The 15742-nt window shown below is 42.1% G+C and overlaps 1 protein-coding gene across 1 annotated transcript in view; it reads left to right on the forward strand.

The window, feature by feature from the left end:
• plxdc2b (plexin domain containing 2b) overlaps positions 1-15742 on the forward strand; it is a 93145-nt gene that overhangs the window by 72119 nt on the left and 5284 nt on the right. The window contains exons 8-12 of the mRNA XM_030079639.1: positions 2039-2134; positions 2316-2397; positions 6711-6771; positions 7713-7866; positions 12499-12537. Coding sequence (XP_029935499.1) covers positions 2039-2134; positions 2316-2397; positions 6711-6771; positions 7713-7866; positions 12499-12537 — 432 coding nt within the window. The remainder of the gene's footprint in view (positions 1-2038; positions 2135-2315; positions 2398-6710; positions 6772-7712; positions 7867-12498; positions 12538-15742) is intronic.

Here is a 15742-nt window from a genome sequence, read left to right on the forward strand (position 1 = left end):
CACTAGCAGAGGGAAGCACGGTCAAGAAGAACGTAGTGATTTCATATTTTGGGGGCCATGACTGCTTTGTCCAGTGTACACACACACACAGCTTTCCTGTCTTTCGTGTGCCTGATTGAGTGCAATGTGACATTTTATGTAGCAGTAATAACAGCCAGAGTGCTGCTTGATGAGAGCCCAATGAGAGGGTATTTGTCCCTCCACCAGATTTGGACTGTATTATTTCAACATTGATTTTTAACTCAAGGTCTTGACATTACATTTTCATTGATTTCCATCCAGTTCTCCAACATGGATGAATAAAAAATGAGGCACTGCTTGGTATTGTGATATTTATAACTTACCAGACAGAGTATAGTATGTTAGTATCAGTATTTTTCCATTGCACTCCCTAACAGAATCTTGACCGTGCAAGTGCATTATTTTCACCAAATGTGCCTTTAATTTTATTACTGGCTAATTGAACACTGTCATGCATAATTGATGAAACACTTTTCTAAATCTTCCATTGTTTGATAGTATTAATGGAAGGTTGCTAAATTCTCATTAGCTCTTGTTTATGCTGTGGCTGAGCCAGGGCTATAATTGCTCTGATTTGTAGCTTCCTTCCACCTCCAGACTAGACACAAGCCAGGTTGCAAAGTCTGCACACATATCAGCAGCCTTGGGCTGGGTGACTGGCTGACCCTCCTCTGGCCCCAACACCATGTCATTAGAGACCAGATAATCTCATTGCTAGAGGCAAGAGGAAGTCAGTCACCAGGGAGGGAGAGAAGAGAAAGGGGGGGCAGTCATACTCTCAGGTTAGTCCAGGCTGGCTCCCATTTGTTGCTTTGATCAGCTGTCCTGTGTCTAATCCAACCAAGCAGGTCAGTGGGCAAGCAACACCATGCCATCACAAGCACAATACTATAGGAAGGAGGAACGGTTACATACCAGACCAAAACTCATCCAAGCAAGCAGAGCAGTACCCTTGAATTCTAGAGACCTTGTACAGTAACTGTGTTAGTAAGTAAATGTAAATAAAGAAATGGGGCTCACAAGTGGTCAAGGTTTATTTAAAGTGCAATGTGACACCAAAGTGCTTAAGTGCACTTTGCAACAACAGGGAAACAATAAAACAGCACAGAAACTTTACAATACAAGTATTAAAAAAATACATTGAAAATGAGGCAATTGATTGATATCCGTGAAAAGAGGATTTTGAGTCATAGCTTTCTGAGTGTATTACACAGTCATGGTCCAGGGTGTTGAATTTTAAATTCATCGCTGATTAGATAAGCAAATGTAAGTATTATAGTAAAATATTAGAAGCTATTACATGTATTGCAGTACTATGTCATGCACTGAGCAATGTCACATGATGCACATTGCAATGCATCTCATTGATCTCTTCTATAAATCTCCCATTTCATTCCTAGGATGCTTTTACATGAAAGAAATACTATTAACTGTGCAACTTTACCTAAGTATTAACAGCCTAAATAAGGGATTATTTGCATATCTGATTAATTTAAAAATAAACAGAGAGCCTTTTTTAACCTCATATCAACAAAGGATTTATTTCATGCCTCCTCCTTTCATTTCCACTGCAGTCACGCTAGGCGAAGATGCATGGCCAGCAAAAGCAACCGGCCCATTTTACAGTGGCGCACATGAGTTGCAAGCGCCAGAAAGCAATGAGAGCCAATGATGTATCTAATCAATCGTTCCATCTTACCTCGGCTGATGACTTGCAGCTACAGATGACTGGGAAGGCGGCCTTTCAACAGGGTCTGATTGATATCAGCTCTTGGGGGAAATTGCTCCCACCCCTTGCCAAGTCGTACGCTGACACTGGGGCACAGAGAGGGAGAAATAAAGTGCTGTGGTAGCATCCCACATGACCTGATTCTGCTTCCCTCTCTCTTCCCCTCTTCTTTCGGGGACCAGTTGTCCTAGTTTTTGTCTCTCGATGGAAGATTTGTGATGGTTTATTCTTTCTTTCTCACCCTTCTCCTTTGCGCTCTCCCTCTTCTCCTTTGCTCTTATAATCTAGATGTGAGGCGGAGGACGATTTATGAGTACCACCGTGTGGAGCTGACGAAGACCAGGATCACCAATTCTACAGCAGTGGAGATGATGCCTTTACCCAGTAAGAAGAATTTAATATACTAACCTTGGTTTAGTCTCAACAGTGTGCTACTGCAAACATCCAAGGGAAAAATCCTGATTCATGCATTTGAGCAGATTTTTTTTATTACCAGAAGATTTTAATACCTTTGCATCAGAAGAGGAACCTTGACCTGTTTTGACCTTTTTTTTCCCCTCTGCAGCCTGTCTCCAGTTCACCAGCTGCAGCGCCTGCATCTCCTCGCAGATCAACTTCAACTGTAGCTGGTGCCACCGCCTCAACAGGTAACAATGCTCAGCAGCGATGTGGTGATTCACAATCATCAAAATAGAAGAGCTGCAGGACTTGAACTGATCAAACTGGGCCTGGGGTGAATCATGACCTCGTAAAAATTAATTCACAGTAAAAATTAAAAAGGACAAAAGAGAGGGCTATTTAACTGCTTTTACAGGGAATTCTCTCATGCCATCCTTTTTCTTTCACAGTCTCTGAGTGGGCACTGCAGCCTCTTAAAATTTGAGAATGACACACGCTGTAACAACATAGTGTTTATTAAAATGTCTTCCCCTTGGAGACAAAGCCAAGACAGGAAGCTGCATTATAGCACGGTAAAATTACTTGCAACGCCCCAAACGTCGACAATGTAAGGATGTAAGGATGTAACGCCAACAAAACTGGCCAAAGACGACATCATTAGACATAAGCGATGCTAACTGCAACTAGCTAGAGTTAGTTAGGCTTCAAGAAGTGGTTTCTGGTCAGAATTATTTACGTGACCGCAAAGCACATACAGATGTAGGGAAAGCAGATGCAGATGTGGGGAAATGGTAATGAACTACATGTCCCAGAGGGCATTGCTTTTTTTGTCCTCCTCATCTGAAGTTACATTTTATGTTAAGGAATTATAGTGATTTGTAACGTTCACTAATTTATGTGTTTGCTAGAGGCCAGTCGAGCCAGCAATACTTTCAAACCGCGCAACCTTGACGCACTTAGCATCTCCATGGTAACAGGGACATCTCTGATTGGTGGGAGTTGTTTTTGGATCAAGGGTAGTGTAGTACCTAAATGTACCCAATGTAGTTTGAGACCACTAGTGGCGCTATAGTGCACACTTGTTTGCATAACATGTACTCCCAGTGTGACATGAGCATGTGGGCAACATATTACATACACCAATGTTAACAGTTCAACTTTAAAAATATTCCAAAAGCTTTGCAACCAACTTTTGAAGCAGAAAACGCATTTAAACTGTTTCTGAGGCCTCGAGAAATCTACATGTGGTACTGTGGGCTTGTAACAGTGATTAAGGCTCCAAATGAACTTGAACCTGCAGAACCCGAATTTGCAAATAAAACACAATTTCTGCACAACAAAGTTGAAATCAGGCCGAGTTATGGCTTCTGCAGAGGCACATAGTATTTTTTCACATTCTTGTAAATAATGGTAAGTCGTCCTTGCATGGTGAAAAGATAATGGTTTAAAATAACTTCTCCATGGCAAGTGAGCTTTGCTTGTAAATGAGTTTTTTTACTTCTGGAATCTGTATTAAATAGACTTACCTTTAATCCCTCACCCAGTCTCCATCTTTATTCAGTGTTAGCATTAGGTCCAGTCAGTCAGCGGCTCCGAGTTGACTCTGGCATGTCAGTGGCTAAGTGAGGGAAGTATTGTATTGACACCTGGATCTTGTAATGGAGCGTCTCTCTCTCTCTCTATCTCTCTCTCTCTCTCTCTCCCTCTCTCTCTCCATGGTTTGCCAAAACAAGCAGAGGGGAATGAAGTTGTACCATTTATGCCTGGCAGCAGCTCAGTAATCCTCAATATTCACTCACACCTCCTTTGTCATCCCCCTCCACCACCTTCCTCTTTCATTTCATCCTTCCTCTCTCCCTGTACCTCAAGCAAAAGTAAATATTTGACTTGCTAAAGAATGTTATTGTTTCTGCCCAGTATTTCCTGACAGCTGAAATGTGAACTGCGGTAGGTTTGCGCACGTTAGGAGGATGGAGAGGAGAAATAAATTATGAAGAGATAAGAGATGGAGATGCGTTGTCATCCACTGAAGTTAAGGAAGCCCTAAGTTGCAGGTCGATAGATATTGACTGCACTGAGACATTTCTCTCCCCCCTGTTTGCTGAAAATGTGTTTTTGGAGATTGCTGTTGTGGTTTACCTAGCCTGACTTGGAGCAGCCACCATGCCCTCCCTTGTGTATGCCTCTGCATTTTGAATGCCCTATGCATCAATTATTGATCTGACACTCTTTTATTTTGGACTCATCATTTCTCAGAGTAATGTTGTGCGATTTGAAAAATGTGCTGTACACGCGCTGCACCCATTATGATTTTAGGGGTTAGATCAGATGGGATCATAGATTTGCCTTTTCCTCTCCTCAGCATTTTAAATTGTAAAGCCTTTTGACAGAGACAAATAAATTCACAGCGCAACAAAGTGAACTGGTGTATTTCCTCTCGGCAATTTATGGATGCCATGGAGAGATACTCCATGCCTGAATAGCAGCAATCTAATTAAGCTGCATTTTAATTAGATATCTAACCCTGTTCACATCTCAGCTTTCAGCCGGTCTCTGTCCTTTGTATCCTTCAACAGCTTCCTTTGAAAACGGCAAACATGCTTTAAACACACTAATTAAAAAGTGTGGTGGCCTTGTTGGTGCTGGGTTAATGAAAAATGCTGGCATTTTGAGAGAATGAGCATGATGAACTTGTCTTTTCGCGCCGCACTGGGAAGGTGAGAGCCCAGCGCTGCTCTGCCATGCTAAGTTTCAGGCTAAATCACTTTGTTGTGATGCTGTGAGCCTGATGATGTATGCAAATAGTGTGGGGCTGGGTTAATAAGGCGTGACAGGCATCCCTACGGACCGTCGCTGGGCCATAACTACCAATGCAGCAGAGCGTTGATTTTGTTTGGAGGAAATGCAGGGATCTGTTTACCCAAAACACACATCTGTTGTGCATCACAAATGCAGCTTGTAGAAAATTAATGGCTGTCAAATCATAGATCAAAGCAGAAGAGTATTGAGTTTTAATAAGTCTTGGTCTCCTGGCATGTAAAAAAAAAACATTAATGTTGCATACTGTTTAAGCGTGCACTGTGTCGAGAAAAGATGTAATCACAGGCTTGTCATTCTCCCATATGGTATTCTCAGAGGATACCATGACACTGCCAAGCTAATTCAAACAATGTGAAAAGTCATTGCATCATTCTAATGCACCGGAGAAGGCAATAGCAAGAAACAGGAGGAACAAAACTCAGTAAGAAAATATATCCACTCTGCCGTGAATGGTGGAAACCTGAACAGAAACATTCTCCCTCATGGGTTCATTTATATTCAAATGAAGCACCTCGGCCCATTTCTAATTAAGCTTACTGTGGCTTAGTATGTTAGATGGCAACTAGCTGGATGCCACCGAGGAGAAACAAAACAATCGCTTCCCATAGGGACAGGTTAGGCCAGACCTGCTCAGTAATATTGTCGTCTCAGTTTGCATCCAACTCCGCCCTCTCTGGGGAGAGCAGTGGGCAAAAGAAAGGGATTAACTGGGGGAATCTGTCTCGCCTGATTGAGCAGATGAGGCTGAATTTTTTTTACAGGAAAAAAAGGAATGGGATGATTAGAGAGGTGGAAAGATGAAAATGGACTCCTACACATAAAGTCATTACCATAACAATATGTTCACTGGAGAAATGAGGCCTGCCGGGGATGTCTAAGACTCTCCTCGCCCCATATTGTCCCATAAGCACAAAGCACAGATTCCATTGCCAGCTTTATACCCGCGACATTTCCTCAGTATGAGATGATAGTGGGCTGAAGATCGTTTTGATCTGTATGCAATAGGTTTGCTATATGTTTCCCTTGCCTGCGCTGACAAATCATTTCCAGACTAGCACACTGAGCTTTCCGACTTCAATTTATTTGATAGAAAATGCTGAAGATGGTGGGTGCGGGTGGGCGGGGGTGCCCTACGATGCATGCAAACTTTTCTTTCCAGACAGGATGTGTGCTGTTAAGGAAGCAGACAGAATGATGAGAGGTTGGTTGGTGGGTTCACCAGCGGGTGACTTGTAATTGTGATCCATTAAAAGAATGAAAGATGAGCAGGCCCCCACCAATTACTACAGGCTGACTTTTGCGTTCATTAGAGGTCTTCATTTGTGCAGCCTGCAGCCCCCCCACTTCCCAACCAGTCAGTCCAGCCAGCCCTTTCCATAGTAACCCGCCATACAGCACACACACACGCACACACACACATACACTACAGCCCCATCAGTCCCAGCAGCATGACCCACTGAACTTCCTCCTTACAAATCCCACACACTCAAACTGTTCAAAGCCGCTCCCTCCTTGAACTCCCTGGATGCAGACTTTGCAGGGAGGTGGGAGGACCTTTGGAACTCTGCACAGCGGAAAACTCTGAGGTATTACTCAACCTGCAGCTTGTAAAGGCCTGCGACTACTACAAACATGGGCCGAATAATACCTGAAAATGTGTTATCAGCGAAATTAACAGAAGATTTGGCTTGTGTGTGACTAACAGTGGCGCCCTCTGTGTGTGTGTGTGTTTGCCCCTCAGATGTTCCAGTGGCTTTGACCGCCATCGGCAGGACTGGGTGGATAACAGCTGCCCAGACGAGGTGAGCAAATAGAGTAAAAAAAAAAAAAAAAATCAGACTAAAGTGACACATGGACACACTGAGGGATGTTTGAACCTGTTGGAAAGAGTGCTAAAGGTTGTTACTCAAGTAGACGTATTGTTACTTTGCTGATGTTTTACTTAGAAGTAGAAGTACTACTGTCAACACAAGAAAAAGTAAAACACACCTCATTTAAAATGTACTTAGAGTAAGTGCTGTGTTACTTTTTAGAAAGCAAATAACTTTGGCTGATGCGGTCTTTCCCATGCAAAACTTAAAGGACGAGAGTTCCAACTTCCAAGAAGACTATTTTGATTGGACTTTTGGAAATTACCAAAAGTGCACCAACAAAGCCAGATTACTGTTTTCATCTCCGCTGGGTAACCATTCATTGCGAAAGGCTCTCCACCATTTGTCTGTTTATGACGGTCTAGTTTCTGGTGAGCAAAGAGCCGACGGAAATTGCACTGTGTGATGGATGTGATGTAAAATGTACAATACTTAAGCAAAAAAAATGAAAAGTTTTGACTTTAAAGACAATTCTGGAAAAAGCACAAAAAGTACACAAAAAGCTACACAGCACAGTGATTTGAATAAATTTAATTAGTTATTACCACCCTGCTGTTTGGCATCTGAGTCTTTGTCGGTATCTGAGCTATGACTGGAACACTGCTGACGCTGATTTAGATGTTTCCGTCTGATGTGCTAATGCAGGGATACATGTGTGGTGTGTATGCATTGTGTGTGTGTGTGTTTGGAGCACACTGACCATTGTTGGGAACTGCAAGGACGATGAATGCCCTTTTCTGTTGTATGCAGGCAGAGCCCTCTTACATCTTCTGTCCATGTCTTCACAAACACAAACACACCAACACATTATTTCCTCTTTTAAAGGACTCCATACATGAATAACATGATTTTTTTTTGTTCCCATCTTACAGACCAAGGACAAAACCTGTGACATCATCAACACCACACATCTCTATCCCTTCACCACCACAGTCGTTGCCAGGACAACATCGAGGAGCAGGGAGACGACCGTCGGCAGGGACACATCCTCCACCTCCCATCCTCCCACCAGCGTCCCCACTGAAGGTACGCCACTCAGCGCAGCGCTCCGTGTTTGTGTAAAAGCTCAGAGCAGTACTTTGAAGTATTGATGGATGCTCTGTTCTGACAGGAAGTTAAATGAAGTGCATTTGCCGCGACTGCTCTTTATTGGGATTGATGTGTCCCTCTTTTACGACATCCACAAGACAATTTTCTCTTTTGGAGTTTGCGTGGATATCTAGAAAGCTTTCCTCTTTAGCTAAAAAAAAAAATGCAGTCCAGATGGCAGGCGGTGAAGCAAGTCACAGCAGCTGTGTTTGTACCGACTTCTAAACAATGCAGATTGAATTGGGACAAATCTCCTGCGTCTTAAATAGATGCAGCCACCAAACTTGTTTTCATCTTGTTCAGGTTGCAAGGTTTTTTTTTTTTTTTTCAAACAGACTTGCTTTTCTAATGATAAGTTTGCCGCTTTTACACAAGTCTTCTTACACTTATTATTAGTCCTCTTAACCTTCTCCTTTTTCAGAGTTTAATTCTAAGACATTAACTTTCAATGCATGCACATGAAAGCCAATTTTCCTTCTTGAAAAATGAATCTCCAGTAGGAAATTAGATTGAGTGCCGGCTGTTGTCGGGGTAAATGAAAAGTGACTTAACAATCATTTCAGAGTTCATTGAAGTTGGTTAAATTTAAACCAGATATTCAGGCTTGCTGAAGACTGCGTTTCACTTGTATTCTCTTTCATTTAAGGTCTCATTTTACATTTGAAGGTTTTTTTTTGTTGTTGTTGTTCCTGTTGCGGTCTAATGGCTGCGGCTGTTTGGAGAACAGAGAGATTTTCTACAGTGAAAAGAGTCAAAGTCAAATCAAATTTTGGATGTAGGGTTTACAAATGATCTACAAAGCGATTTCTTAAGTCTCACTTAGTATTTTCACCGCGGCAGTATACCGAACAGTCTTGTATACACATGTAATGTTTGCTCAGCTGGATCTGATTACTGTGGATTTCATGAATATTCAAGAAGTATACATTCCTATTTGCTTTGTGACTTCAGATCTTGGGGAAAAAGAGCCTTTCCATTAGAATTATTTATTTATATATTTATTGTTTATTTGATAGGGACTAATACAGTGCACATAGACTAACTGAAAAACAGCTATCCAGTGCAAGTATTATAGTGTTTGTAGCGGATGCCATTTTGCAACACCCATCCCTAGAAGAGCTTTTGTAAAAATAAGAGATTAAAATGAAAACGAATAGAAGGAAAATGATTACAGCAATACCTTGTTTTTGCATATATTCGTGTATTTCCGATTCCTATTTCCTTCCCACGGCCTTTTGAGAAAATAACAGCAAATGTCAGTCTTTTTCAAATCATTTCAAACATTCAAAATCACAGAAAATATCACTTGTGTGAAAGACATTCAGATATGTTTTAAAGAGATGGTTTAGATGTGTATTTAAGAAGCAGATGTACGCGCTGTGGTCAGAGGTGTATATTTTAGTTTAGTAACTAAAAATATTATTGGCCCAAATTTGGCACCCAGAGGCCCATAGTCTTTTTTTTTTCTTTCTTTCTTTTTTTTTTTTTTAGCAGTTTCTCTGTCCTCAGCTTTTTTTTTGTTACTCCTCTTCTCCCTTGCTGTGTGGAAACAGTCTCTCTCTCTCTCTCTCTCTCTCTCTCTCTCTCTCTCTCAGGGTTTCCCCCCAGACTTCCAGTTTTCCTCTAATATTGCAGTGTACAGAGTATTGAGCTCGTGATTCGCCACACCCCAGTGGGAGGCTAACTCAAACCATACTTCAGCTTAATCTCACAGTTATCTGATGCAAATCCCTTTTGAGAGAGGAGCACGCAGGCTTCCTTTTGCTGACGACGGCAAAACGGCCCAAGGTGTCCTCTAAAGTTTGTTTACCTCCGTTTCTTATTCCTCGTCTCTGGAGAGGCGCCAACAATAAGAGACAAATTGATTGTGCCAATTTTCAGCTCGTTTCCTTGTTAATGGCTTTCAAGCTATTCATTTAAACAAACAGCTGATTTGTCTTAATCAGTTGAAGGCGCTTTTGTATCAAAGAAGAGCCGAATCCAAACGGCAGGAGTGGGCCGCCCTCAGATTATTCATCCACTAAGTTAATGTCCTGTTACTGTGCCATCACGTGCTGTTTGTGTAATCAACACTTAAAGCAGATACACTACAGTCTGTCAAATGTGTTGTTAATGGACTCATGTTATATTATGGCTCATGTTATATTATGGATGTGCAGTGGGTAAACAGCATAAATTGAGCTAATGGGCAACCAGTCATGCCTAGCATTCTCTTATAGATGAAGAGCGGATGTAACTCACAGCGTGTTGTGACGTGATGCTCTTTGTCAGATGCTGCAAACAGATCCCAGTGATGAATGATTTTACTGCATCCCCTTTAAGGACATGTGATCCCGATGAGAGAGGTAGTTTGAGGGAATAGCACGGTTTCATCGGTGTGTCTGACTGCAGCGGTCAGCGGAGACAGCGGTGTTTAAAGATGTTAAGCATTGAGTGGTTCAGTAGTCCGGGCCCATTTTGTGGTTATGATGACTGAAGCAGATCGCCAAGGTTTTGGCTCAGGACACCGCTACAAAAATCCATCCTAAAAAGTTATTTACTCCAGTATGAACTCTTAAAATATTATTTCTCTTAGAACAAATGGGAAAAAAAAATCTTGTTTCCAATGCAGTTCAACATTTGTACAGACGTTTCTTGAACCAAGTGCCATTTTCTTGCCCTTTTCTATGTTGTTTCAAGATATTGCTACGCTTATTTCTTGAAAACTCCTCAAACAGTATATTTAATTTATTTTATTCATCCTTTTTTAACCAGGGAGGTCACTCAGAGAATAAATCTGTGTTCCAAGTGATCCCTGGCCAAAAAAAAAAGCAGCACACACATTAAAAAGCAGTTAAAACAAATGAAAAACTCTGAAGATAAAATCATAAACAACATTAAACAGTGTTACAGAAGTCCAGAGCTATGCCATTCAAAAGACATTTAACAACACGGGCATACATAAAATATACTCATCCTGAAGTAAGACGTTTTAAGACTGAGTACAAGGCTAAATGATGAAAAATTCTGGACGTTTTCTTGCTGCACAACTCTGCAGGATCTGCAGTGTCCTTCTACCCAGGCTCTTGCTTGTCTATGGCATTCATTTTTCCTTTATGAATCTATGAGCCTATTCTCTGCCAGGCCTGGGCTATTCATTATTTCATTTTCAGAAAAGGCCTTTTACTTTAATCTCTGACTCGTGCAGCAGCCGACCTTTCCTCCATCATACCCCCCATTAATCATCTTGTCGGGGGGTTGAGTTAAAATGGACACTCCATAGCGGCTGGTGTGCTAGATTGGCTGCTGTGATGAGGATGGATGCTGCACGCTCAGGGAGGAGTGTTAAAGTTGTCCCGCTGAGAGACACAACACGCCGAGCAACCCTATAGGTCAAAGCAGGGTGTGATCGGGAGACTAACACAACAAATAAAACGTGTTTGGTGTATGTGAGCATGTGTGTGTGGCTGTGGGCTTTAGTGTCAGTATCAAGGAGGCCAAGAGGTCGTCCTGTGGTATTTGTTGTGGAGCTGACACAGAGAAGTCCTCTGACTGTCTGTCACGCACAGCGGATCGCCTTCCCTCTCCCGCCTGTCTCTTCAGCTGCAGGGGGTCAGAGGTCAGGTTAGACAGCCAGTTGGGGAGCGCAAGCTGGGGAGCTCATGCACGTGTTGGTGAGCTACAGCTGGAGGAGAGAGAGCGAGGAGTCAGTGAGAGACGAGAGGCTGGAGAGGAGTCCGTGTCGAGGGAAGTTTCAGCGGTGTGAGAAAATCCAACATGGAAATTTCTCAGTCTGTCTCCCCCCTCTCTCTCTTTCTCTCTCTCTCTCTCTGTGCTGACATTTGAATGAACTTCATTTGCCCGCCTCAGAGGGGCTGCATTCCTTATAATGATTTGTTAGAGCCCTAATTCTCCTTTGTGTTCTGTGTGTTCAGATACAGTGCGGCTACGACAGCCCTGCACTGTACAATAACAGGACCTAAATGCTTTCCTTCCCTATGGCCTTGTGTGCTTCATATTCATGACCCTCACTCTGGTGTGGCGTCGACTTGGACTCTGAATTGAATTATCTGCTGTCGCCTACACTACCATATCTCATTTAATGTTTCATTTTAGAAACCCAAATGTGGTTGCGTGTGCTCCTTGGAAATTGAAATGGAAAGTCCCTTTGAATTAGATCTCTCAGGGTAATATTTCCGATCGTGTATGTGCCACATTTGCATAATGTGAATTCTATGGTGTGTGTAAATGCCTGTTACTGCTCTTGGAGAAGTGGGTCACGCTACATTTCTGTATTTCATAGGTATAGTTAACCCCGGACTGCTTTTTATGTGTTGAATTATGCATGCTGAACCATTATATTCGAAGCATTAATTTTTAATCAGTTCTTATGTGTAGTAAATTCATTCTGAGAGGAGCATGGTCCACTAATGAAAGCTTGCAGCGAAAACACTCAATATGTTATTCTCATCTGGGACCAGCGTGGGGTTGTTTATTTTGGGCGTTAAAAAATATATAAGGAGAAACACTGAACATTGTCTTTCTTTTGACAGTCTCACCCTCTGTCTCTTCTGTCTTTTTCTTTCACAGATGACACCAAGATTGCTCTGCACCTCAAAGACAACGGAGGTGGGTTTTCCGTCTTGCACCGCTGTGCAGTCCAGCTGTTGTTGTTGCTATGGCGGCTGCGGAGCCGTGCCTCTTCTCTTTGCTGTTGTTGCTTTCTCTGTTTCTGCCTCCTGTAGTTTTTTCACTGCTGACATTTTGGTCCCCCCCCCCCCAGATAGCTTTTTGATCTCTTTGGAGGATAGAAGAGACTGGCATATGACTCCAGTGACTGATACACTGCACACAGCAGTTGATTGAAATGGCTAACTGTACCTCCCCAGAATGCAGCAATCAATCATAGCATCTGGATGTGAGGGGAGGAGCCGGGGAGGGGAGGCTAGGTACCCGGGGAAGGGTCCCATCCTTCTTACATTGCCTCCTAGCTTTTTACGCATTACATCATAACATTTTGAATACCACTGCACATTGCCTATATCCATTTGAAGCTTTGCTTTCTATTTATTTCATATGATTCATTATGATTCATACAGAATCATAAATCCTATCAGAGACCCCTGAGAGCTCATTGATTTTTGGAGCATATATTCTTCCATATGTCTATTTTTGCTTAAAGGTGTCATATGTAGCATTTTAACACAAATAAATAATTTAGAGACATTGTTTAGTTTCTAAAAACAAACAATACCATTGCAGAGAAGAGCCGCAGCTTCTATCTGTGCCGCTGGGCTGGATTTTGCAGAAATCCGTTGGATTGCTCCACTGCCCATAACGGGAAGATGTGGCTGTTGTCCCTGCACAAATAGAGATAAAACTCCCAGAATTTCTGGCAATTTCAAATGCCAGGATAGGCCTGACATGTATCTCATCACAGCGAAAGAGAAGATTTAACCAAAGAAACAAAGATCCTTTTTTTAGCAGAGGTTCATGGGAGATGTGGTCTTAATTTTGTAAAAGCCTAGCAGTAACAATACCACTAGCTTGAAAAAAGACTGAACCAGTATCTCGACCATGTTCTCATTTTTCTACAGTAATAGTACCAAGATGCACAATAATACGTTGATATTTTAAACTCTACACATAACATCTTTTAATTTTTTTTTTTTGCTTATGCTAAATGCATAGTCTTTTAGTTGTGTAATATGTGCAAGGCTTTCAAACTCTGAAGTGATTTCCAACTCTCTCAATTTTCAGAGATAGCCTCTCAAATATTTCATTTCCTGCTCGAGAGGAATTGGAAATGTGCAGCTCCTATCACCCTTTCATTACACTGATGCTGCATGTCTCTCTCATCTCTCCAGCTCTCATGGGCTGGCAGTGCCGCCTGGCACATTGATGATATCTCTGCATGTCATTCATTTTTTCCATGAGTCAGTCCTTTTTGCACATCAAAGCTGGCATGACTTTACCCAAGCTAAGAGCTAATGGAAGGGAAGGAACCAGAATTGTCAACTTGAGAGCAAGAAATACACTATGCCAGCATTACTGCCACCCTTGTCATCGTTACCCACAAAGTTTTTCTTTATGAAAAAACTGCTTAACTTCTTTAGGTTAAGCAGAATATTTCCATAGCCATATCTGCATAGCTTCAGATTGATGGAAGTGTTATTTACAACATGTGAGAACTTTTCATGCCAATGATATAGGATGTCTCCAGGATTCCAGCCTATTTTACTGTCATATCTATCAGTTACACCAGGGTGTCTGATCTTGGGGGTGTCTATAGTGACTATAGGGCAAAATACTTTCCTATAGCATTGTGCTTTCCACCTAATGCATGCTGGAATGGACTCAATCCCCCAGGGGTCTGAATAGGAAAAAGTAGGAATAGAAAATGGATGGATGAATGGATTACCTGCAGCCAAATGCTGAGCTAAGGAACAACGGGAGCAAACAGTCCTGTCTCAGGAGTTTCTACTCAACAACTCCACTCTTCATCACCCATTCAAGAGGAGGGTGAATTATACTGTGTGTCCATTCAGAGGCCTGTGGTATAAATTAGAGCAAGATCGTATTGTTCGTATCCCAAGACCCATTAGCCAGGTGAGAGAATGTTTGTGCTCCTGTGTTACTGCATTGGCACTAATGTCAGGCTAAAAGGAACAGCTTGGCTGGGGTTTCCACTGGTCTCATTTATCCTCTCTCAAAAGCTCTAATGTATTTTATTGGTATCTATGGGCTCTGCTATCCATTAGTGTTTGCTTAGTCTCCTCAGGTTTTAGTAGTCAAGAGGACAAAGCTAATGGCCAGTCAAAGCAAGGCAATTTTACTTATAGACATGACATGTCTCAGTGTCCCAATCTGACTATCTTGTGCATAAAGAGAAATATACCCGAACAATACGGTCATTATGAACTCATCTAGAGAGAATGTTTTCTTGACTTGCTTATCTAGTCTTTCAACATCCCACTATGACCCAACACAAATGATATTTGGAGGGCCTTGTCTTCACTGTCCAAATGCTTTAAACACACCATTCAGCAGGCCTTGCTAAATCTCCCTCTAGATCTGCTGCTCTCCTCTCTGTTTGCACAAGAGACCAGATGAAACTGTCAGAACCAGCTCAGCTCTTCCAGGGGTCTTGGCAGAACTGTTTTTGCAAGCCTCTGGCTTGTGATTTAGCTGCGTGTTAGCCTGCTAGGCTGCTAGATTTCTCCTTGCATCTTCATCTCAGCTCTGCCGCATGCCCCCCACTAACCTGCTAACACCTCAGAGGCTCAGACTGACAGTCTGTCACTTCGTTTCGGGCTTCCAGCTGGCCAAGAGGTGTCTATTCGACTCTTATCTCTCCCAGAAAAATTGCCTTTCAAACAGCAAAGAAAAAAAAAACAACGTTTCTTGCACAGCTTTCATTTGGTTATATTAGAATAAGTACAATTGTGAGAATGTCAGAATGTAAATTTCTCTGCCAAGTTCTTTTTTCTGTTTTTCTCTGAATTGGTAGTGTTCCTGAATGAGCAGTGCACTGCGTGTTCCTGGTAAATGCCTCACACAATCACAACAGCTATATTTCAGACCCCAACTTACTTCTGCTGTGAGACTTTCCTGGAAAAAGCACTATTTGAGAGAAAATGTCATTATGAAAACAATTTTAAGCTGTGTTGTAAAAGGTGCACTACAGTCTGGTGTATAGTACTGAATACAAATCCAACAATCTCGATGGCATTGTTCTAGTTTGGGGTAACGCTACAGCACAACAAATCATCTATACTCTGTTATGTTTTTTTAATTTCCAGTTGGTGAGCACACATAATGGCTACACTGACGT

Source organism: Myripristis murdjan, chromosome 20 (genome assembly GCF_902150065.1).
Source record: "Myripristis murdjan chromosome 20, fMyrMur1.1, whole genome shotgun sequence".
Classification (NCBI taxonomy): Eukaryota; Metazoa; Chordata; class Actinopteri; order Holocentriformes; family Holocentridae; genus Myripristis; species Myripristis murdjan.